The 23287-nt window shown below is 23.5% G+C and overlaps 3 protein-coding genes across 5 annotated transcripts; 1 reads left to right on the top strand and 2 right to left on the bottom strand.

Annotated features, from left to right (window-relative positions):
* Nucleotides 1–387: 387 nt before the first annotated feature.
* On the top strand, nt 388–5121 carry Ube4A (Ubiquitination factor E4A). The gene is made up of 14 exons (XM_011496633.1): nt 388–986; nt 1229–1621; nt 1701–2021; nt 2092–2282; nt 2361–2471; nt 2544–2741; nt 2822–2939; nt 3033–3209; nt 3280–3425; nt 3495–3644; nt 3721–3964; nt 4054–4216; nt 4611–4815; nt 4877–5121. The coding sequence occupies exons 1-14, from the start codon at nt 432–434 to the stop codon at nt 5022–5024; spliced, it is 3120 nt and encodes a 1039-aa protein (XP_011494935.1). The 5' UTR covers nt 388–431; the 3' UTR covers nt 5025–5121.
* Nucleotides 5122–5251: 130 nt separating this feature from the next.
* On the bottom strand, nt 5252–11053 carry aay (phosphoserine phosphatase). Of its 3 annotated transcripts, none has more exons than XM_011496636.1 (6): nt 10217–10235; nt 9494–9634; nt 7482–7616; nt 6972–7117; nt 5874–6035; nt 5252–5608 (listed from the first exon to the last, which is right to left on the bottom strand). In XM_011496636.1, exons 2-6 carry the CDS (start codon nt 9631–9633, stop codon nt 5520–5522), a joined length of 672 nt encoding a protein of 223 aa, XP_011494938.1. In that variant the 5' UTR covers nt 9634; nt 10217–10235; the 3' UTR covers nt 5252–5519. The 3 variants fall into 3 exon arrangements, with proteins under 3 accessions (XP_011494938.1, XP_011494937.1, XP_011494936.1); XM_011496634.1 differs by lacking the exon at nt 10217–10235 and adding an exon at nt 10969–11053 and having other exon boundaries at nt 5253–5608; XM_011496635.1 differs by lacking the exon at nt 10217–10235 and having other exon boundaries at nt 9494–9691.
* A 7940-nt stretch (nt 11054–18993) lies between these two features.
* Nucleotides 18994–20577, bottom strand: LOC105359890 (glycerophosphodiester phosphodiesterase domain-containing protein 1). Its single transcript, XM_011496632.1, is given in 6 exon segments — nt 18994–19167; nt 19255–19369; nt 19449–19582; nt 19658–20126; nt 20271–20313; nt 20402–20577. Coding segments are annotated over 6 exon segments (1008 nt in total). The 5' UTR covers nt 20526–20577; the 3' UTR covers nt 18994–19044.
* Nucleotides 20578–23287: the final 2710 nt, after the last annotated feature.

Genomic DNA, 23287 nt, shown 5'->3' with positions numbered 1-23287 from the left:
ATAAATAAAATTTAAGTAAATAAAGGATAACAAGTGACTTTACAAGTAAGAAAGAAATACATATATCACATCATAAAATAGATCTTTTCTATAGAATAACTTTATACAATAGAATAACAGTTTACAGTAATTTATAAAATATTAATTTTTTATAAATATTTTATGTATACACATGTCGATACAAAACAAAAAATTTATATTGTATTTTTGTTTTATTGTAATAAAAATTGTTATTTAAGGCAACCAATCATTTTGAAACTATTGCTGCGCAGAATCTAAAAATCATTTTGAGCTTGACAAACTATTAATGTCCGTTCTCTGTCACTTTTAAAGTTATAGTAGTTATAACCTTTAAGAGATTTTTGTATTAATTTTCATGAATTTATAGGTTTAATGTTATGACCGTTGTATAAAATTAAACATTTTTCAAAATGTGTGATAATGTTAATAGTAATCCATTTGTTGGTTTATTTACACTCAACAATGAAACAGCTTTTATTTCCCAAGAAGTAGTTAACAATATACCTAATGAAAGTATAAACTTTGAAAAGGATGGTATCTCGCAAGTTCAAACGGAAGAGCAAAGTTTAGGAATAGCTTCAAATAATAATGAATTGGAAAAAATTAAATTTGAAGAATTGATTGCAGATGTATTTGGAATCATACTGCGTCAATGGAATATAAAAACATCTACTCGACAACTTGTTTTCATTGACACAGATTCAATAGAACATGCTATTTTTGAAAGGTTATTATTAACAAATCCAAATTCTATGTTGATATCTAAGGAAACTACCAAAAAAGAGGACTTGGATAATCATTTTATTCAATCGGAAATTGTAACTTACCTTTTTGAGTGTTATCGTAGATTACAGCGATATAAAAAAAGTGATGGATTTTATGATATAGTTGAAAATATTCAAGTAATAATTATGCGTAATATTAGTACTGCCTTACAGGAACCTGAAATATTTCTAGATCAAGAGGTTTGTATATCTAGTTAATTTATAAAAAATTTTAATTTAGTAAATTTAAAATTTAAGTTATTAAGTATTAAATTTATATTTTTATTGAAAATAATTTTATTTTAAAGATTTTCACTTAAATTTTTTGTAAGATAATTTGATAAAATAAAAAGTATAGAAAAATTGATTTTTTTGTTATTTTAAAATTAAAAAGCATTTTGTAAAATAAAATTTCTTAAAATTTTTAATTGTATGATTTTTAGGTTTATATACAGTTTATATCATTGTTTAAGGATGGTGGAAATACTTGCTCTGATTTAATATCATTTATTAATGATGTAATAAAATATCTGTGTTTAGAAAATAAGGGATCTGAAACAGAAATTATTAATATAACATTTAGTTCAATTCTTAATATAATACATAAAGAAGTGGATAATAGTGATCTTCTTCAATTCAAACAATATTGGTTTTCTATTTTACAAATTTTTGCTATAATAGAACCTTTAGCAAAACTTATAATTACTCATAGTAGTATTAAAAGCAGAAATGGTAAAGCTTATGCTGATACATTATTGGGGTCTTTATTGAATCTTAGTTGTTTACCAAAAACAATTAATGGACCTTATTATTTTTATAATAAACCATTTGAGCAGGTAATGAAAAATTATAGTAATATATTCTTTTTAGCATTTATTTAAAACATTTATTAGTTTTTAATATTTACTATCTTAGCAAAATTCAATAATTGATCAAAATATATGGATTGCATTAGATGGATTAAGCGAATCATTGCATAAAATTTTTCATGCCTTGCTCAAGTGTTCGTATGAAGTTCGTCATATGACTTTACTGTGGATAGGAGATTGTATACATGCAAATGAAAATCGTGGAAAATTATGGAATTCACATAATGAAATTATTGATGATAAATCAGTATCAGATGGATTTATGCTTAATTTAGGAAATGTTTTACTAAAATTATGTCAGCCATTTTGTTCAAAACCAAATGATATTAAAATTTTAAAAATAGATCCTACATATTGTGTTGCTCAGGTTAAATTAGTAAATGAAATTATTTTAAATATTTATTAAAATAGTTGCTGAATAAAAATTTTGATTTTAGGTGAATGAAAATGAACATTACGAAGAACGATTACATGTGATAAGTTTGAGTTCAAGAACTTGTTTGATTCCCACACCAGAAGGTGAAAATCGTTTAATGGCAACTTCTTTTAATTTTATGACTGAATGTTTTTATCTTACACATCTTTCTCTTGATCTTGGTTATCGCATTATTTTAGAAAAGCTATTTAAGTAATCACAAGTTGGTTTTATTTTATTTGTTTGTACATTTTTTAATAATATTAATTTGATTTTTTTTTATTTTGATAGAGTAAGTCAAGACTTAGCAAGAATTCAAAGACTTTATAATGATGTTAGACATGGAAGTACTTCTGAGGTCAGTGAACTTATAACTGAAAGAATGGAAAACCATATGGCAAAGTAAGTTTTAAAATTAATATTTAAATATTACTGAAGAATCAATAAATCACTTATTGTATTTTTATCTTTTAGATATTTAACAATGAAAGCAAGCTTATTAACTCCTGATATACTTAATCTTTTAGCAAAATTCCATTCAGCAACTGCTTTCTGGTTAATTCAAGTAAATATAGATACAAGATTGCAAGAATTAAATCAAGATACTTATGCTCCTTGTGTGTATAAAGTTATTACATTTCCTTTTTCTGAAAGAGTTCCTGAAACTTTGAGGTATACACTAAAAATAAAGTAAATAAATAAAAAACAGAAGAATTACAATTAAAAAATATTTTTTTAATAAATTTTGCTAGATGTATACCTGAGTTTATAATTGAAAATACTATAAGTTTTTTATGTTTTCTTCGACGTTGGTGTCCTAATATTTTTGAAGAGCAGGGTCCGAACTTCTTAAATCCAATTTTGACAGAGGTAACATCATTGATTGACAATAAAAGAATTAATATTGGATTACTAAACCTATATTTGCATTAATATATTATTGATTATTAAAATTATGTATAGGTAGTTGCTTTAATGGAATCTCCAACTAGACTTCATAATCCACATTTACGTGCTCGATTAGCAGAAGGACTTGAAGCACTTTTACCTAATAATGATCATATAAATAATCATTCTACAGCAAGTCTTGGAATATATCATAGGCAACAACTTTTTCTTACACATCCTCATAAACACATAGTAAACTAATTATTCTTTATTGGCTTTCCATACTTTAAATTTTGTTATATGTTTTATTTTGTATTTTTAGATTGTACAGAATTTACTGCATGTTTTTGTAAGTATTGAGATGACTGGGCAGAGTGTTCAGTTTGAACAAAAATTTAATTATCGCAGACCAATGTATACAGTAATGGCGTATTTATGGAAAATACCAGAATATCAAAATAATTTTAAGTAAGAATAAAAAGCTAATGTTTCATTTAATACACATTATTACAGATTGATTATCGCAATTAATTTTAGACAATTAGCAGATGAAGCATTGGTTAATATGGAAGCTCCTCAGCCACCTCTTTTTTTGAGATTCATTAATCTTTTAACAAATGATGCTGTATTTTTACTTGATGATGCACTTTCAAACATAGCACAGTTGAGACAAATGATAAACGCACGGTATACATATTCTTACATTTTTATTTAATATTTTTTTTTTATCCGTTTTTACATTTGATATAACATAATTTTATAGAGATAGTGGGGAATGGGATAAGCTTTCTCAGCATGAAAAAGAGCAACAACATTATTACCTTGAGCATATTGGAACAATTGCAAGATTTAACAATATTTTAGGCAGAGAAACAATACAAACATTAAAAATTTTAACATCTGAGATAAAATCAGTATTTTGTCACGCGACAATGGTGGATCGTATAGCTTCTATGTTAAATTATTTACTTTTGCAATTAGTAGGTCCAAACAAAAAAAATTTAAAGGTGCACACATTTTTTTAATATATAACTAAATAATGATTTAATAATAATTTTGTTTTGAATAGTTTTTCAATCATAACTTTATTTTTCAGATCAAACACCAAAAAGAATATGATTTTAATCCAGCTAATCTTGTTTTAAATATATGTGAAATTTATATTAATTTAAGTAAAAATGATAATTTTACTCTTGCCGTCTCACAGGATGGGCGATCTTATAGTTATGAATTATTTAAATTAACTATAGAAGTTTTAGGTAAATTAGATTTTTTACTTTATTCAAAATCGTTTAACATCTACAAACTTGCAAAGTATATCTGTTTGTATTATCTATTTATAGTGATTTGTATAATAAGTAGATTCCATAGAATATATCAATTTATTCAAAACGTAAATTGATTAATTCTTTATAGTATGTAACATATAATTATTCAAAATCTTAATAAAAAAATATATCTACATATTTGCTATATAAATATAGATTAATAAGGAAGTTAGCATAATGAAATTTATTAATCTGTTGATAATATACCATTGTATATTATAAAAAGTATTAAATTATTTTTATAATCACATCTATTTATTGTTGGATGTTAAATATCAATGATTATATAGAAATGTTAATATTTTTAAAATGTTGTATTCCATAGTCCGTATTGGTGGAGTTGGAATTTTAAATGACCTTGACATGTTTGCAAAAAAGGTGAATCAAACTGCAATTCAAAAGAAAGAAGAAGAAGAAATTTTAGTAGATGCTCCTGAAGAATTTCTTGATCCTATTATGTCAACGCTAATGACGGACCCTGTTGTTCTACCATCGTCAAAAACTATAATCGACCGTCAAACTATAGCAAGGTATAGAAAATCTTTTTCGATATTTTTAAAACAATTAATTCATTAAATTAATTTGATTTAGGCATTTACTAAGTGATCAAACAGATCCTTTTAATAGATCTCCTTTAACAATGGATATGGTTACAACAGAAGTTTGTCTCAAAGTTCAAATAGAAAAATGGATAGAACAAAAAAGAAAAGAACGACAAACTTCTAATTATGGTAATTAATAAAATGCGATGCTTAGGAATGTACAAAATGTGAACGTTGTAATTATTTTTGTTTTTTATATTTTAGTTAAAAATTTTATAATTTTACAAATCTTTATTTTCTGCATGTCATTTTTAAGAAGGACAATAAATTTATGTTGTAATTTATACCCTATATTAATGTAAAGGATGAAAGTACATAATTTAACATCAAAAATTTATTTTATATAATTTTATAAAATTGTTACTTTATACGATTTTTTACTAACAATCATTAAATCTTTAATTCGTCAACAGTTTAATATTACCACAATGAATAATGCTCTTGTGCATATTCTGTAACAATGCCACTATATAAAAAATACTGTCAGTAATATTTACACATCTACACATATTATGTAAGTCATTCTATTTCAGAATATGGTCCTTGTTTAAAGTATTCTTTTAAATAATTTGCATATGCATTCATTTTCTCCTAAATGATTAGACTTTTATGTTGAAATTATATTAAAATGACTATAAAGCTGCTTGAAGATCCTTGAAATCCATAATAAACCAAGGTGCATGTGCTTTTACACTTTCTCGAATAATATTACCACCATATCCTATTATAAAGAAAAAGTTATATTAAAAATTTATAATTTAATATAACAAATAACGAAACAGTTTTTATTTATTTGATGACAAAACTTTATTTTCACAATAATTATTTGCTTGCAATAAAATATAAAAAAATATTTTTTTATTATTAAAAAATCTCTAATGTTACAAAATAATTAATAAAGTCGTACTTGTATTTTTTAAGTTAACATTTAAATCGATCTTACATGTATATATACATATTCAAAAATGTTTCTACATGCTACAAACCAATGAAAGCATTTGCTGGAGGACAAGCTTCAAGATCTGTTGCACCATCCCCAATATGAACAACAGTTTTAAATCCTTTTTCTTCTTTTAATCTCTTAATCGCTTCAGCCTTACCTCCACTGTGAGAAGTTGGTTCATTTTCATCAAAGCCAGCATATTCTCCTAGAAAACAAAAGATTAAAATTAAAATCAATTCTTTCATACATTAAACGTTGAACAATATAACAAAACAAATTAAAACAAGAATTTAAGTGTAATTATAATTTAAATATTAACCCATTATAGGAAATTACTGTTGTTTACATATTTCTTTTTTATTATGCCAATGCATTTCATTACTAAAATATGATTTTCATATTGTCCTTTTAAAATTAAATTTAATTTATTCAAAGTCTAATTTTAAGTAATAATTTATGAATCTAAAATACATTATATATACTGAATTTACTTATATATTTACACATGTATTTTAAGAATTCATAAGTATTTTCTATGATGTTATAATATAAATATATATTATATAGTTGTTTTTATTAATACAATATAATACGTTCTTATTATTAATTTGAGTTCAAAATATGTTTTTTAGTTATTTATTCTTGAAAGTTTTAATATGGATAATTGAAAAGAATATTTTTATGTGAAATAAGTATCGAATGATTAAATATAAAATGAAGATTTTCATTAACAAGTATATACATATATACATACAATGACATGATTTAATGAGAAAATTATTTAATGTACTATATAAAATTTCTTTTCATGAGTCTTTAAATTTTTGTGATATATTTTATATAATAAGAGTTGTCTATAATATAATAAGTGAGATAAGGTAATCAAATTATATAATTATTTTAATTTTAAATAACTATTAAATTAAATATGGTAAGAAAGAAAAGATAAATAAAAATAATTCAATAGTTGTTTTGAAAATCTTACATAAATATTTATGTTTGAATAATCAATTTGATCATATATTGATATTAATTTTAAAGTAGATAAAATACTAAAATATTTAATTTTCTTAATTGCAGCATAGTATAAAAATAAGATCAAGGTAAGGATTAATTAAAAAAATTAATTTATATCATATACCTGTAAAATAAAATTTCAATTTGTTGGCACGGATATTTTCTAAAGGTATATTAAGTTTTACAGCAACTGGTGCAATAAGACAGTAAAAGCCACCAGAAACAAGATACACCTGCTTTTTTTGGATTTGCAAAGCTTGGATTAATGACCTGAAATGATTGTTAAATTTACATATATTTATTTTAACTAATATTGCAAAGGACATGTAACATGGTTGATTCATTTTAATATAATTGAAAATATGTAACCATTCACTAATTTTTGCTTCTACACCACAAAAGATGTGTACTTACAAATTGTTTATATATATTATGAGTATTAAAAGTAATAATATTGTACTTAATACTAAAAATTTAATTATTTGCACTATATCATTATATTTTAGATTCACGGATATGAAACTATCACTGCACTGAAATTGGAAAATTCTAAAAGGCTGTTATATATTTTTAATATAATATTGTGAATGTGATTTTTATTTAATCAAGCACTAAATATATAATGTGAACTTACTTGATTCCAGGTGTCAATTTAGGTGGATGGCTATGTATAAATTCTTTAATTTGTTTGAAACTCGGCTGAATGATATTAAGCCTGATGGTTAATGACTGTTGAAATGTCATGTTTCCCTGCATTGCTTGTTTCGTCCTAATAGAAATAAATAAATTTAACTTTAAAGTATTTATCTGTATAAAATAAGATAGTTTGTTGCATAATAAACAAAATGATTGAAAATTAACATTTAATAAATAGGATAGTAATAAAATATATTTTTAACTATTTCAAACATTTTCTATAATGTACTAAATTCCAATTATATAAACTTTACAAAATTTAAGAATATTAGGCATACGAACATTTTCACTTTCACAAGATTATTATGTGGTGTACTTTACTTTGTAATTATTACATTAGTCTTCATAGATAAATTGATAGATAAATAAATAAATTCATAGATAAAAAACAAATTTTTTAAAATTTTATTAGATTATATATATTTATTTATTTAATATTCTATTTATAAGTGAATAATGTATAAAGAATTAATGAATATAATTTAATATACAGATAAAATAAAATACTTTATTTCCATCTTTATATAAGTGTTTAATTTTATGATTTTTATTATGATAGGCAATCATTTAAATATTTAATTATTGCCTAAAAATTAAAAATGAACATAATCAATGAAGTTCAATAATATTATTGGTAATTATATTAAAAATTGTTTTTATCATTTCCTATTATTCAGTTTTTTTAAGTTTAATTGTAATCAATATATTTTTAATAAGCTATACTAATTCTTACTTCTAATTGTTCAAAGTAAAATAAGTTAACACAATTTATTTGAAGTATGTATGTATAAATAGGAAGAAAAAATTATAAAATCATGTGAATTATTGAAATAATTAAATTTTTTACATTAGGTTTCATAGATTATATTTATGAAGTAGATAAAAAAATAGACTATTGTTCCAACGAACAATAAGAGCATAACATTGCATAGTATTTATACAAAGAAAGGTCAAATATATTTTATAAATAATAAATTTATTAGAATGTGTGATACTTTATATAGAATTATAAAACTTAATAATTACTGTAATAGTTTAATGTTGAGAATGATGTTAATATAGTTATTCTTATTCAAGAACATCATTATAGAAAAATAAATATAAACTAAATGTAGTTCAATAATACAATTATTAATATTTAATAAGATTAAATATTATTTTACATTGATTTTATAATAAGTATTTTATTATTAATTAATAAATTTGAAGTATCAGTATCCTCATCAAAATAATTTATTAGCTTAAATATTGTAGATGGACGTAATTATTGTTCATTTATTATTAAAACTGCCATAAAAATTTTATACTGTTATATAATAATTTTATTATGAATGTTATATTAAATTTAAAAGTAAATCTAAAATTAATTAATGTATACATATATCTAATTGAATAAATGATTTTTTTATAAAAACATTGAATTAATTTTGATAACAAATATTTAAGTATAATTACAAATGTCTTTATAGCATTAAAATATTTTAAATCTTATTGAAAAATTTGTTTACATGTTATTAAGATTTTAAAAATAAAAAATTAAATATAATTAAATAAATATTCATTATTAAATAAATAAATAAAATAAAAAAATAATAATTAAATATAATTAAATAAAATATTAAATATAAAAAAAAAAAAATACAACAAACTATTTTTTTCAAGAATTGTTATGACTGAACTTTTGCTTTTATTATATACGAATAAAGCAGAACCTTTCTCAGCAAAAATTAGAAAATTTGACCATGGATTTTCTTTCATTCGCAATACATCTATATATAAAAAATTATGGACGCTGCTCGAGAAATTCAGATATTTATGAATGGTAATTTTCGATTTCATATTTTAAAGTTGGGTAGTAGATGAGAAAAGTGGGAACGGAACATACGTTCAATTGATTATTTACTCAAGTTGAATTGTATCAAATATACATTAATGTGATATTAAACTTACAAACTAGCGACCTGATCGCCTTTACCACAGAACTTGGCTAATTCATCGATTCCTTCTTCTACTATAACTGTTGAGTCAACATCGAAGCTTACAGCGTCTGCTAGTCTCCACACCATCTTCACCTCGTCTAGATTCGCCATTCTATTATTGATATTATTACTATGATTATTTTATTTTTTTATTTTGTTATTTCTAATGCATGGCAGTTTATTACTTTTTTGACTGTCCATTCGTTTTTATTTTAGTATACTCAATTTGCTATATTGTATACAATATTATAATATATTGTAAATATACAATATATAAAAATATTTATAAACTTAATTTTGTAAGAAAGTTGAATTAGTTATTAAATACCACAAAAAAATATACTAATAAAAATCTATATTTAAAATAAATATAAACATAAATGTATGACATATTATTATTTCACTTGGAGTTATTTTATTTTATATGAAATATATATAGTAATTTCTAGATTTTTTCTTTTAAATATGTTACGAATCAAATGTATAATTATGTAATGTATATATAATTTGGTTAGTTGCTTTCTATTGATTCTATTAGTATTTAATTTTCAATTCATAATAAAAATATTTGTTTTATAATTATAAATTTTAAAGAAATATTAATTATTCATATTAAATTAAGCAATACAAAATGTAGAAATATTAATCGAGATCTTTATTTTATTTAGTTACATAAAATATTAAACAATATCACCATAACAGTATGACGAAGTTGCATACAGGTGTAGAGTTATAGTGTAGAGATATATTTTACGTTGTCATTTTCTTGAAAATTTGTAATTTGTTACATTCCAAAAGTTGTGAATCAGGTATTAGAAATGCATACTATATCGTATATAAAAATTTCTTGTGTTTTTTACATAACGTATGAACTGTCATATGTTCAAATAACATTTAATACAAACATATTTATTCAATTAATTAAAAAAAATATTTTTTAGTATATTTCAATTTCTTCTCTTATTCAATATAATTAAGCGATAACGAATGAGCTCTTATTTTCCTTTAACTGTAAATGTATAAATTATCATACTTCGATGCAACTGGTTAATTAAAAAAAATGCATTTATATCTTTGTTGTAACTTTTATTTTAAATATATTTCAGTATTTCATTAGCTAAACAGCAATAAACTTTTCTTTAATATTTACATAAATTTATCGAAATTATTCACATGCAATCGCTTTAAATTGTAATTTACACATGGAATTGTCTTTACTTAGTATAGTGTTACAATTTATTTTGAGTATATTAATTTTTTATTGCTGATAAAATTGAGTTTAAACAATTGATCTTTAAATATAGATTTACAACAGAACAAATATGTATTTCAAAACGAAGATAATGAAATTTGAGCAAGTAGTGCACATTGAAAATAAATTCTTTCAGTCACGAAACTTATTTAACTAATGGAGTCAAAAGAGAAATAAATCAGAAATATGCTCACTGATTCTGCTAGTCTCTTTTTCACTTTCAATTTGGCGACACTGTACTTATCGGCATTTCAGTCAATCTTGGCTTGTGAACGACACTTATGAGATCCTCGTTTAAACATTTATGACTTTAGGTTTAGCTTTGCTTACATCATCATTATGTAATCAGGAAAGTAGTAGCGGTGGAAACGACAAACTATTTTCCCGCCAAAAAGTTGTTTCTGCGGGAGAGGTATGTTCGCTTACACGTCTACCTAAACTCTTTTTCACGGATGCAAGAGAATTTTTATTTACTTTTATTTGGCCTAATAATTGATAACTTTTGTACATTTTTGCTGGGATTGTCAATTTTCGAGATTGAAATGTATTCACATAGCTGACTAAACATTACATTATCGAAAAGTAATTACAAGCATCTGTTTCTATAATAAATTTCACATAATTTTTTGATTTTATAGTAATTTTTATACAAATACACATTTACATAATCGTTCATGTTTAAAGATTTTCATCTTTTATATTAAATTTTATGTTTATCCAAAAAATTTAATCTTGCTATCAATTTCTGAAGTGCTTTGATTAAAATTATTTTACTATGATTGGTATAAATAAAAAATATATATTTAAATAATTCATGATAAAAACATAATGCTTAAATAAGAATAGTGATAGTAATAAATAAACAATTAAATAAGTAAAGTATAAAAAATTTTAATTTTTTAGTCTTTAAAAATATTTATTTAAACTTTTGTTTTTCCTAAATAACATCTTTTCTTTTAAAACATTAAAAAGAATTCAAGGTAGAATTATAACAACGTTAATGAATAAATATATACAATATTGAAAAATTCTGATGGATATCATTGTTTTACTATAACCAGGTACTCACCATAGAAAGAAACGATTACGTATTAAAAATTCTTTCAAAAGTTGACTACGAACATTTTTCGTACTCATTTTACAATAATATATAAATGTAACTCAATATATCAATTTAAATTAAAACGATTTATATATATATATATATATATCAGCGTTGTAGTTATTTTGTATTCGTTTTTTGCTTATTGCTTTCCAATAGGGTTAATGTGATTATGAAATAGCAAATGTGCAAGCGACATATGACAAATACAAATTTGGACGTATATCAACAAGGATAAAATTAAAATGATACAAAACTAAAGAATTATATATATAGTACAGTATTAAGACATTACAATGTCCTATAAAAAACTTTTAACGATTCGCTAGGGTGATGTTATAAGTTATATGCCTAATCGAAGTTTGGCTGCATTTTTTAATGAAATTCATTTTTATTTTTACGAATTCATTAAACTTATTTTTTTATTTTATAATTATATATATGCATTAATTGTAATATGTATGACTGACTTCAGAAATGTATTGGAGATAATATATCTCTTGTTCGAATATCAAAATTCATATCTATCTTAAATGATAAATAGAATATATAGTAATATATAATATCTGGATAATTTGTTAAATATTTTAAGTAAATTAGATAACATACACAATAAATATTGATCATTTTTATTAACAATTATAGTAATAAAATAAAATAATATTCTCTCTCAACAATAATAATAATAACATTCTTTCTTATTCTTTCATAATAACAGTGTTTTGATATTATTTAGTACGTAGATTAATTTCTATATTGTTGTGAATCAATATTGCATGTATTCCCTTGAAACCTACGTTTTATCTATATATATATTGTTTATTTTTGGGATTGAAGCAACTTACAAGACCGTGACTATTGATATCGCTAGTCTCAGTATCCTCAAGTTTCTGTTAAACACTTGGGAGGAGAATTTTTCGTGTACTTGTTATGTTTTGATTTTAAATGGCCCACAATGCTTATAGTTTTCGAGTAATAATGTCGCTTGGAATTCTCCAAATTTCTTACGCCTTGTTTTTTTTTTTTAGTATTTTCGAATCTTATAGAATTTTCCTTCTGCGCCTCATGTAAAATTCCAGTGTAGCAACAACGATGCTTTATTGCCAGTTTAGTAAGAGGGCATGTGGATATATAAGGCAAGCACGCGACGAACCTCGCTCTCTAGCTGTGAAGCTCTCGCGCATTGAAAAACTTATGCAGTCAACTGACACAGTAAACATTTCTCAACAAAGCCATCACGGAACGAACAAGCCTTCAGTTTCGTGCGCGTATTCAACAGTCTTCTAGGCTCACGGTAAATTTCTCAATCAAATAGTTATCAATTATCACTCTATACAGCAACCACATTACGCCATATAACAAGCAGTCAGTTTTACTCATTATACGTAGATAATTTAGCCAGACTTAGCAACAATCAACTAGTAAGCCAAATACAGTGAAGCCAATACATTTAACAACTGTTTTAATGCGCTACAGTTCAAGCAGTCAAGAGTGCTGATTGCAATTCCAAAAAAGATAAGGAAATAAGAAGCATAACACCTATGCGCTCATCACAGAATCCGGTAAGATAAATAAAGTTTGCGTTAAGTCAATTAATAGAGAAACCATTTATTGAATGCACTTACGCGCCAACCTCGTACTGCATTGAAGGTGCAAGTGCATCCACCGAGATAGGCATTATTGGATCGCAAAGTTCTCGTAAACGGCTGAAGGTGTAATAGAAAAACCCCGGCTACAAGCTACAAGCAACTACATGCTGTCGCATGCAGCAGCAGCAATGGGAGATCTGCTCAGATGAAGACCCAGAGACGACTAGGCCCTTAATTAACTCCGAAGCCAAAAGAGGCGCTGACCTCGCACTATAAGGGAGGAGTCTCTGATTGGACAGAAAATAAGGGAAGGGGTTCAAGTAAAATTCATGGTCAGCAAATGTATTTAAGGGGCACAATTTTCAATACTTATTTACTCTTGATACTTATCCCTCTCGATACTTAACTCTCTTAATCCTTATCACTCGTGATATTTAACTGTCTTGATATTTAATCTTGATAGTTTTTAGTTAGTAGTATTTTCTTGATATTACTCTTTTCGAAGTGTCTCTCAGTTTTTTGATATCTATTGCTAATTAGTATTTTTGATATCTCTCTTTTAATAATACTCTCTCAATATTAAACCCTTGAGATATTTCATACTCAGTTAAGTTTTAGTGGAAGTCCATTTAGCGCTATTTTGGGAACGACCTACACTTCTTCGGATTGTCCATTAACACTGTTAATGGAACAGTAGTTACTGCCTCGGAAGAACCACGACATAAACCCGCATGTCCACTAACGCAGTTCAAGAAACTATAGTTACCTGTTCCAAGGGAGCCACGACAATCCGCCTATCAGAGTCTGAAGACGAGTCAACGATTAGTCTTTGTAAGTAGTATCTACTACAATAATTACATATATATTGAGATTCAGAGTATTACATCGACAAGTACTAAGAAAGAGGAAGCTACTCTTAAAACGACAGTGCGAAATAAATTCTTGTACGCGTCGTCAAGTTTCGCGCCCGCCAAGGGCATCCCACTTCGTAACCCTCACCTTAGTTCAAGTTCGGAAGCTTACGAAAGTACGCAAAACCCAACGCAAGTGTAGGCAATCCAGTTTCGCGCCACTTGCGATATCTTTCAATCATAAAGCCGCATTCATAACCTCAACCACACACGTGCTCGTTCAAAAGGCGCTAGTGTCGACGAACGAAACTTCGCGCCATTCGCCATTTGTATTCAATAATCAAGCTGCATAGATTATTGTACAGTTGTCTCCGCAACACATCATTTCAATCAAGAATTTAGTTCTACAAGTAATAATAGTAATACTAGTGAACTTTGTCATTAATAAATAACAGAATAAAAAGCATATATTTCAGCCATATCATTATTGTATTATTATAATATCCCTTCCACTTGTGACCTGTCATCGCTACCACACAACACCCGTGGTCTCTGAGTTGTCAACGGCATCAAATTGTATCCGTTGAACCGGCCTTGATAAAACAAGTCGGAACGACGAGTTGCATTTTGTACACATTTAAAAATGTAAGATAAAATATAAATATACCCATGTACATTCAAAAGATATTAAAATTCAAATATATCGTAATTTATTTACCTAATTTTAGACATATTCACAATGAAGTATAAAATATAAGAAAAATTGAAGTCATTAAAAATAAAATTTTATATATTTTTAAACTTATAATGAATTAGATAATAAATAAAATAAAATTAATAATAAATGGGTTCTTTTTATTTACGTATATATTAAATATAAGCTTTTTAAATTATAATTAAAATAATAAAATATAATACGGACAATTCTTTTCCACTAAATAATTATTAATTTATAAAATGTTATATTGTTTTTTATATATATATATATGTTTATGAACACTATAAATAGAAATGTTCTTTTATTTGAGTGAAGAGAAAGACAAACAATGATAGGTAGCTTTGATGCATGCTGTTTTATCTGTTTTTCTGCTTCTTTTTTTAAACAAGAGAAACAAAGAGAGATAGTATATATATATATATATATATATATATATATATAAAGATCAAGGTAAATTTAAAATTAATGAAATAAAGCATATATTTTAACAAAATAATGTTTCCCGCTATTAAATACAAATATTAAAAAAAATTGTTTTAACAATGAGTTATATTTTGATCAGATATTATATTAAAAATTATAAACTAATTGTTCAAAATTAAATATATAATCAGTAGACACAACTATAAGAAATGTATAAATGGATATAAGATATACAAAATCAATAAAAGGAAACGATTTTAGTGTAGATGAATTATCAAAAAACACCATTTATAATCTTTCTGCAACGACTGTAATAGCATTGGATGTTTATGAATAAAAATGAAAGTACAAATTTCTTGAAAAATAGTTAACTGAACAATTACATTTTTACTGTATCGTTTTTTATTCTGAGTTAATCAATTAAAAACTGGTCTAATTGAATAATAAAAATTCATTATTTTGATGTATACATTTGAATTTCCTATTTTATGGGAATTAATGATATTGTTTATAAATAATATTTAAAAGTTTTTTATTATTATTGACAGAAAAGTATTTATTCTTTTAAATTAATGAAATGTCAATATAAGTTATGGAATTATATATTATGAACAAAAATCTAATTTAAAGTATTGATTATAAGGGAATAATATGAATTATGCATTGTTTAATTATGTTATATACTATAATGCAAAAAAAATGTTATTTGTATAAAAATTATTATTTTCGTGAAAATAATTTTACTATATTTAACAAATTTTATAAACATTAGTTAAATTATTTAAATCTATTTAAAATATATAATAATCGATTTTTAAAGAATAAATCAAAATACAAAACAAATTATTTTTTTGGATATAATTTAATAATACTTAAGATAAAATTCAAATATTGATTGTACCTGTAAATTATACAAAATAATTTCACCATATATTATGAACTATTTTATAGCTATTAATAATTATCACTGTTCATTAAATTTTTTCTAACATTTTTAAGTTATGCAATATTATAAAAAACTATATAACATACAAAAAATATTTTTATTAATTTTCATGCCATTCTGTTGTTAAACTAATCAAATTTTTACAAATATTATAATTAAAAAATAGAAATTTTATTATATTTTATATTACAATGAAAATATTTGACATAAAAGAAAGTTATTAACTTATTTAGTTGAATCTTATACTTGTAGAAGTTTGCATAGTTTAATCACTTATATTCATATTGTAATTATTGAATAGATGCTCTTAAAACCTTATAAGAAAATATTTTCTTACAATACTTAGATTTTGCTTGAATCGATGTTTTCATGAATGAAAACATTTTCAATTTTTAAATAAATTTTAAATAAAAAGCAAAATTTTCACAAATGAAAACTTATGTTTTCATTTATGAACCGATAATTTAAAACAATTTATTTACTGTTTTCAATTTTATAAATAAATATATATTAAATAAAATATTTGTTTACATTACTGGACTAAAATATAATTTAAAGTGTATATTTATTATTTATATAAATAATATATTTCGATTTTGATAGTAATATTTTATATTAACAAATAACTTATAATTAGTAACATTATCACTACATATTTGTAGCTGGAATTTAATAGTAAATATATCAGAGATACAATGGACTTACAATTTTAATGCGCATGCTTTAAATAAACATATTACCATTCTTACATATTGTAGCTCTCTTGATATTCCGATCCAATTATAGAGTTGGTCGTTAGTCGTGTATGGATAATATTTTTTTAAAATAGTACCTGAGTGTACATTAATAATTACATAATTGTTGGTGACCAATGTATAGGTCGTGAATGTAGATATTTAAAATTTTTTTTTTCTATACCCTCCAATCTATTTACTTCAAAATATTTTTAAAAATTATTGTTTTGACAATAAAATAAGTTGCTTACTGACTAGTTTTTGCTCTCCTAGTTTGTAATATTACAATTATGTCTATGCAATTGGTACAACTTTATATAATGTGACAACATTTAAATAATAGTAATGGTATGTTAATTGTTTTTTTATTAAATTAAACTGAATGTAATTTTAATTTTATAGTATGCAGGGTATGATGAAGACTTGTGAAACACTGAATGTATTAATTTATATTACAGATTTATACTACATGAACTTATCCAAATATATTATGTATATATTTTAAATAAATTAGAAACAACAAAATTAACTAAGAAATGTACTTTTTTAAAATTATTATATTTAATTTAATATCATTATTTTATGATTTAATAAAAAATATGTTTTCAATAGTTTATGAAGGTATGAAATGTCTTTCAATGCAAATATTTCAAATTTTGGATCATTGTCATCACATAGTAGATCCCATAATTATTCATCAAATCTTGGCACAGCTGTCACGGATGCTGTTCATGAGAGATTCCGTCCTAATTTAGTTTATTGTGATAATTGCAAAAAGAAGTTTATTGGAAATAGTATAAGTATTCATGAGCACTTTAATAAATCTCATCCAGCAGTTGTGTATTGTATTTATTGTTCAGGAAAAGTTTTTTATTACTACAAAGGTGATATTAATAAATCTGAGAAATTTTATTATCATCGATGTCGAGATTGGTTAAATAGAGAAGCCATTATAAAATAATTAAATATGAAAAAATAATATATAGGTATTTAATTTTAATAATGTTTTTTTTAAATTAAATAATATCACATTATATTTTGATTATGCGAGTAGTTATTTACATATTCATTGTAAGAGAAGTGTCAGTGTATGAAATATATAATTTAATAATAACTCATTAAAAATTATTTGTTTATAATCAATTTTAATATATATCAAATAATATGATTATCATTTATTGAAGATATAGTACATAAACTTGTAAAACGTTAACAAATAATAACATTTTTTGAAAAATAGATTGTATTAGCACATTTATTTATATATCCATCTCTTGGTTTAGATATAAAATAGAATTAATAGTTTTCAAATAGTTATAATAAGATAATAATTATATGTTAATTACTTCTATATATTGTTAGCTCTATGAAAATATATTGGGTTTCATAATTATATAAGTACATTTTAAATGAATTACTAAATCTCTATTGCAAATTAAAATTTTTTGTTAGATAAAATTTAAACTTTCAATTTCATAATTGAGTATTTAGTTTATTACAAATTTTACATTTATATCCAAATATAAAATAATTATAATTGATTAACAATAACAAATAACATTTATTTAGAGCTAAAATAATTGCCTCTTTTGTAGTAATAGTTTAGCTGTCTTAATTAACATTTACATATAAGTAATATTTAGTTACAATCAATATATTTTATAAGTATTAATGCATGAGTTAATTATATAATAATAAAAAAGTATTCACATATGTTAATTTATTAGCTAAAATTTAAATTACAGAAACAAGTTCATATCTTTTTTATATATTATATTTAAATATTAAAACAATATTTCTATAATGTTGATAAAGGCTTTATTGAATTTTTTTTTGTAATAGTTTATTTTAAAGCCAATTATAAATGTATAGTTTAATTCATTTTATGGAGTTCATTAGCTTATAAATTATTTGGTTGTTTTGCTTTTTAGAAATAACATCAATTTTGTTGGATAATCAGTCATGATACCTGTGGCTCCTAGATCAAATGCTTTTTGAAAATCTTCTTTATTTAAAACCCAAAAATAAATCTATATATTCAATTAAATATTTATGTAATATAACATATAATTATGTAAGTGTATATGTAACAAAATATATTTTTTTAGAAAAAATACATGTATACCACGAGCTTGTAAATGATTAAACAAACATGGTCTCATTAATAGTATGTTCAAAGTTCCTAAAAAAATTGTATTCATTGGAAAAATTTGTTCGATTTGATGATCTCTTCTTTTAAAATAAAAAATATTTATTAAACTTTATTTAAATAATAATATTTAAAAATTTTAAATTCATATGAGTTTATTACCGGAGATAAATGGATGGTAAAAATATTTCAAGATGCGTTTCCTTTAGAGGAATAAATGGTAAAAGACCAGTGTACATAAAAATTATTAATAATATAACTCTTTTCATAGAAAATAATAAATTTACATTAGGATTCTGAAAATAACTTTTATGCATAAAATTTATTGAGATAATAACAATATGAATAAAAAATGAAACAGAAGCAGAAACCATTTTATAACACTTTTTAGTTATTTCATTATTAAAGTTTCTCCATATAGTATATTCCTCTCTATTATAGTGTTTTATTAATTCTGAAACTTTAAATATAAGCTCATCACTGGTAATTTTAATATCAATATTAATGGGTATTTGAGGAAAAGCTTCAAAAACTTCCTTTAATAACACAAATTTCCTCTCCTCTTTTTTATCGGAACCAGCATAGATGACACCTATAATGAAATAATCAATAACTGCAAACAATTTTTTATAAAAGTATATATATAGACAATCCATACCTGGATCAAAATGAATTGGTAATTTTGATTTTAATAGTGGTAAATCATTAAAATTTATTTCAGAAATGTTTATATCTATTCCAGTACTTGTTGATAAATTTTGATCATGAGAAACAACTACATGTCCATCTTGTGTTAGATGACAATCTAATTATATCATTTCAGTACCTGCAGCTACTGCACTATAAGAAATAAACTTTTTGTTTTAAATGTTATTAATAATTAATAATTTAAAAATAAATTATGAAAATTTGAATTGCAATAGTCAAATAAATATAATAATGAATTCAAAATATAATAAATTTATTAATTACATTACTACTAACCGTTCAAAGGCACACATTGTATTTTCATAATTTTCACCAGCACCTATAGAATTAAATTATAATTAAGATTCAATTATAAATTTCATATATCAATAAGTAAGAAGTTAAAAAATTAGTAAAAATATAATTACCACCTCTATGACTTATGTGACGACATACAAATTAATTTTTTTTCTTTTTGTGAATCAATGTTGGGTATTTAATAAGAAGTAATGATGTAAGAACATAACTACCAATTATGGTATATAATAACATATTTAAAAATATGTAAGCATTGGTTTAGGAAAATATATGAAATTGTAATATTTGTAAATATTTAATTTATATATAAATAAATGAAAAAGTATACGATATGTCTGGAATTATATGAAAATAAAAACATTTTAATAACTTTTTTATTAATTGTTCTAGTCTTATGATCAATATATTCTATTCATACAGAACTAATCATTTAAAAAATAAAATCATGTATGATAAATTATTATAAGTGTAATTTTTATCATGTTCAACTAATGAAAAACAAAAAGTTGCGATATTGGTTTTTAAAATATTTTTAAAAACTACTTCGGAAAATTTACCAAATCAACCAAACTTTTATTTAAACATAATTTTTGAAAATACTTATATTAAAACTAAATCAATCATTTTCATTATTGAAAACTTCATACATATATTATTTTAATTCAATTTTTGATCGATTTTTTAAAATAAATATTAATTGTAACTTAAATTTGTATTATTTCTGAAATTTAACTAGCCTAACAAAATTTGCATTAATTTATATATTCAAATAAATAATCCCTAAATAAAATAATTTGACACGAGGCTAATAAATGTTTTTACTATTTTATCATATAAAAAATTATAATTAAAATCCATGAATTAAAATATAATTTAATAATTATTTAATAATTTTATTCTAACAAAAACTATTAATGTAATGTTTTAATTCCAAATATTTATTAATGTTTCTGTTATCGTTTCATTTTCCTATACACCAGTTTCGTGTTCTGATGAAAACAAATAACAAATTTACTAAATTTTAATATCTGCTAAAAAGTATTTAATGCTATACTCTATGCTTGCATATATATAATCATATGCATGTTAAACAATCAAAATTGAAATGACTAATAAGAATATTTTCATTAAAATTTTTGGACAATTTTTGAATATTGAAAATAAATGAATACGAATTAACAAAAAATTAAAAATTATTTTATTCATTTATATTTCATATAATTTATAATATAGTTATTACTCTTTTGGTCAAATTTAATGTTTGGATATTTTAAAAATTGTGTCATTTTTTAATTATTGTTTAAATGAACTTTTTGTAACATACATTTTAATCTTTATGAGAATTTTAATCGAGTAAGCATACATTAAGCCGTTAACCACCAGCTGTATATATATTAACAAATTGCAATATAAAGTGTCTAACTAGAAAATATGTCATTGTTCATCTAGAGAAAATAATTTAGAAAATTTGATCATTATGTTAACAAGATATAGTTAATGGTCATCTTACCGTAGAGATTTCATTCAATAAATTATTATAATTACTTGAATATGGTAAACTGTATAGAAATTGGAAGAAGCTGTTAAAATATTCGATATAGTAGAAATTATATTCTAATGTATTCATATTTCATTATTTCATTTATAGTTAATTAAATTTTTTTCTTTGAAATGCATTCTTAATAACCAATAGAAAGTCGAGAAATAATTTTATACGATAGATACGGACTGAATAAAAATAAGTTTATAACAAGTTAATTTTTTCATAAAATAAATTCAATATATGTAAATTTGACCAATGCAATTAGAATAAAAAATAAAAGGAATTATATTTTAAAAACTGTCTGGGATCAGACTAGAAACCTCCTTTGATGGTGGGTGGAGGTGTTGTTGGCAAGTGAATGGACAGTGCAATGATTCAAGACTACCTTTAATGTTTATCTTTGTTTCTTTATTAAATATAATAATAATCAATAATTAATTATGAAGTATAAATAATATAATAGATTAAATATAAAGTTTCCTTTATTGTTACGTATTATGAATGTATTCTTCCTTTGTTGTATAATGAATAAATGCTATCTTAGCATACATTAATTTGTTGATGTTTGTGTTATACTTTGGTGCCGCGCCTATGGTGCGTCGGTCTTATCAGTAATATGTTTCAATAGTAGTATGCTTGATGCCACGCCTATGATACGTCGGTCTTATCTGTGAGATACTTCAATAGTAGTATGTTGATACCGCGCCTATAATACGTCGGTCTTGTCTATAATATGTTTTAATAGTGATATGATTAATGCCGAGCCTTTATTACATCGGTCTTGTCTTACGTATGAGTTGCTTTAATATATTTTATGTTTCACTATTGTTCTATAGTCATTAATACGTTATTAATAATTTTAGAATAAATGACACTATTTCTTACGTAGATTATTACTTAATTGATGATTAATTATATATTATTAAACTGTGGTTTCTGTATATGTGGTCGAAAAAATATAGTGCGTTTTATAATGATTGTGTAACGTTAATAGACTGAAGCAAACTGAGCTGCTCCGCGTGAAGCGCAGCCCTTAAATATTATCGCACTAATTCTCCAAGGCTGATATTTGTTACCATGACGATATTGGTCGTGACGTCATCATGGCATAGTCTGGAACGTTCGTTGCTAGTATTTTGTTTAACAACTGAACCTCTCCCACTTTTGACTTTCAATTTTTTGTCCGTAACAAAAGCAATGTCTATATTTACAATTACGATTTATAATTATATATAAAATTAAGTTATTGTAATAAGTAATAAAATGAAATATTAACGTATGTTTCAAGCATATAGGATTTAAGATCTGTTCTATCTTATTTTATCTCTTTACATAGTATTTTATCTATTGCGTCCGCAACTAGATATACTTAAATCTTATATTTAAAAGGAATATTCCACACACATCCTTTCCGAATAATACAATTTGTATTCTATTCCTTCTTACAATATAT

Source organism: Ceratosolen solmsi, unplaced genomic scaffold, assembly GCF_000503995.2.
Source record: "Ceratosolen solmsi marchali unplaced genomic scaffold, CerSol_1.0 scaffold29, whole genome shotgun sequence".
Classification (NCBI taxonomy): domain Eukaryota; kingdom Metazoa; phylum Arthropoda; class Insecta; order Hymenoptera; family Agaonidae; genus Ceratosolen; species Ceratosolen solmsi.
The sequence above is the reverse complement of the archived record's forward strand: the minus strand, read 5'-3'. Positions and strand labels throughout refer to the sequence as shown.

Excerpts from the sequence above, each read along its gene's own strand:
- Ube4A (XM_011496633.1), top strand. The coding sequence starts at position 432 with ATGTGTGATAATGTTAATAGTAATCCATTTGTTGGTTTATTTACACTC. Across the intron at positions 2,742-2,821 it reads AGAGTTCCTGAAACTTTGAG|ATGTATACCTGAGTTTATAA; the intron begins GTATACACTAAA and ends AAATTTTGCTAG. Across the intron at positions 3,965-4,053 it reads CAAACAAAAAAAATTTAAAG|ATCAAACACCAAAAAGAATA; the intron begins GTGCACACATTT and ends TTTATTTTTCAG.
- aay (XM_011496634.1), bottom strand. The coding sequence starts at position 9,633 with ATGGCGAATCTAGACGAGGTGAAGATGGTGTGGAGACTAGCAGACGCT. Across the intron at positions 6,036-6,971 it reads ATTGAAATTTTATTTTACAG|GAGAATATGCTGGCTTTGAT; the intron begins GTATATGATATA and ends TTTGTTTTCTAG. Across the intron at positions 5,609-5,873 it reads TCCAGCAAATGCTTTCATTG|GATATGGTGGTAATATTATT; the intron begins GTTTGTAGCATG and ends TCTTTATAATAG.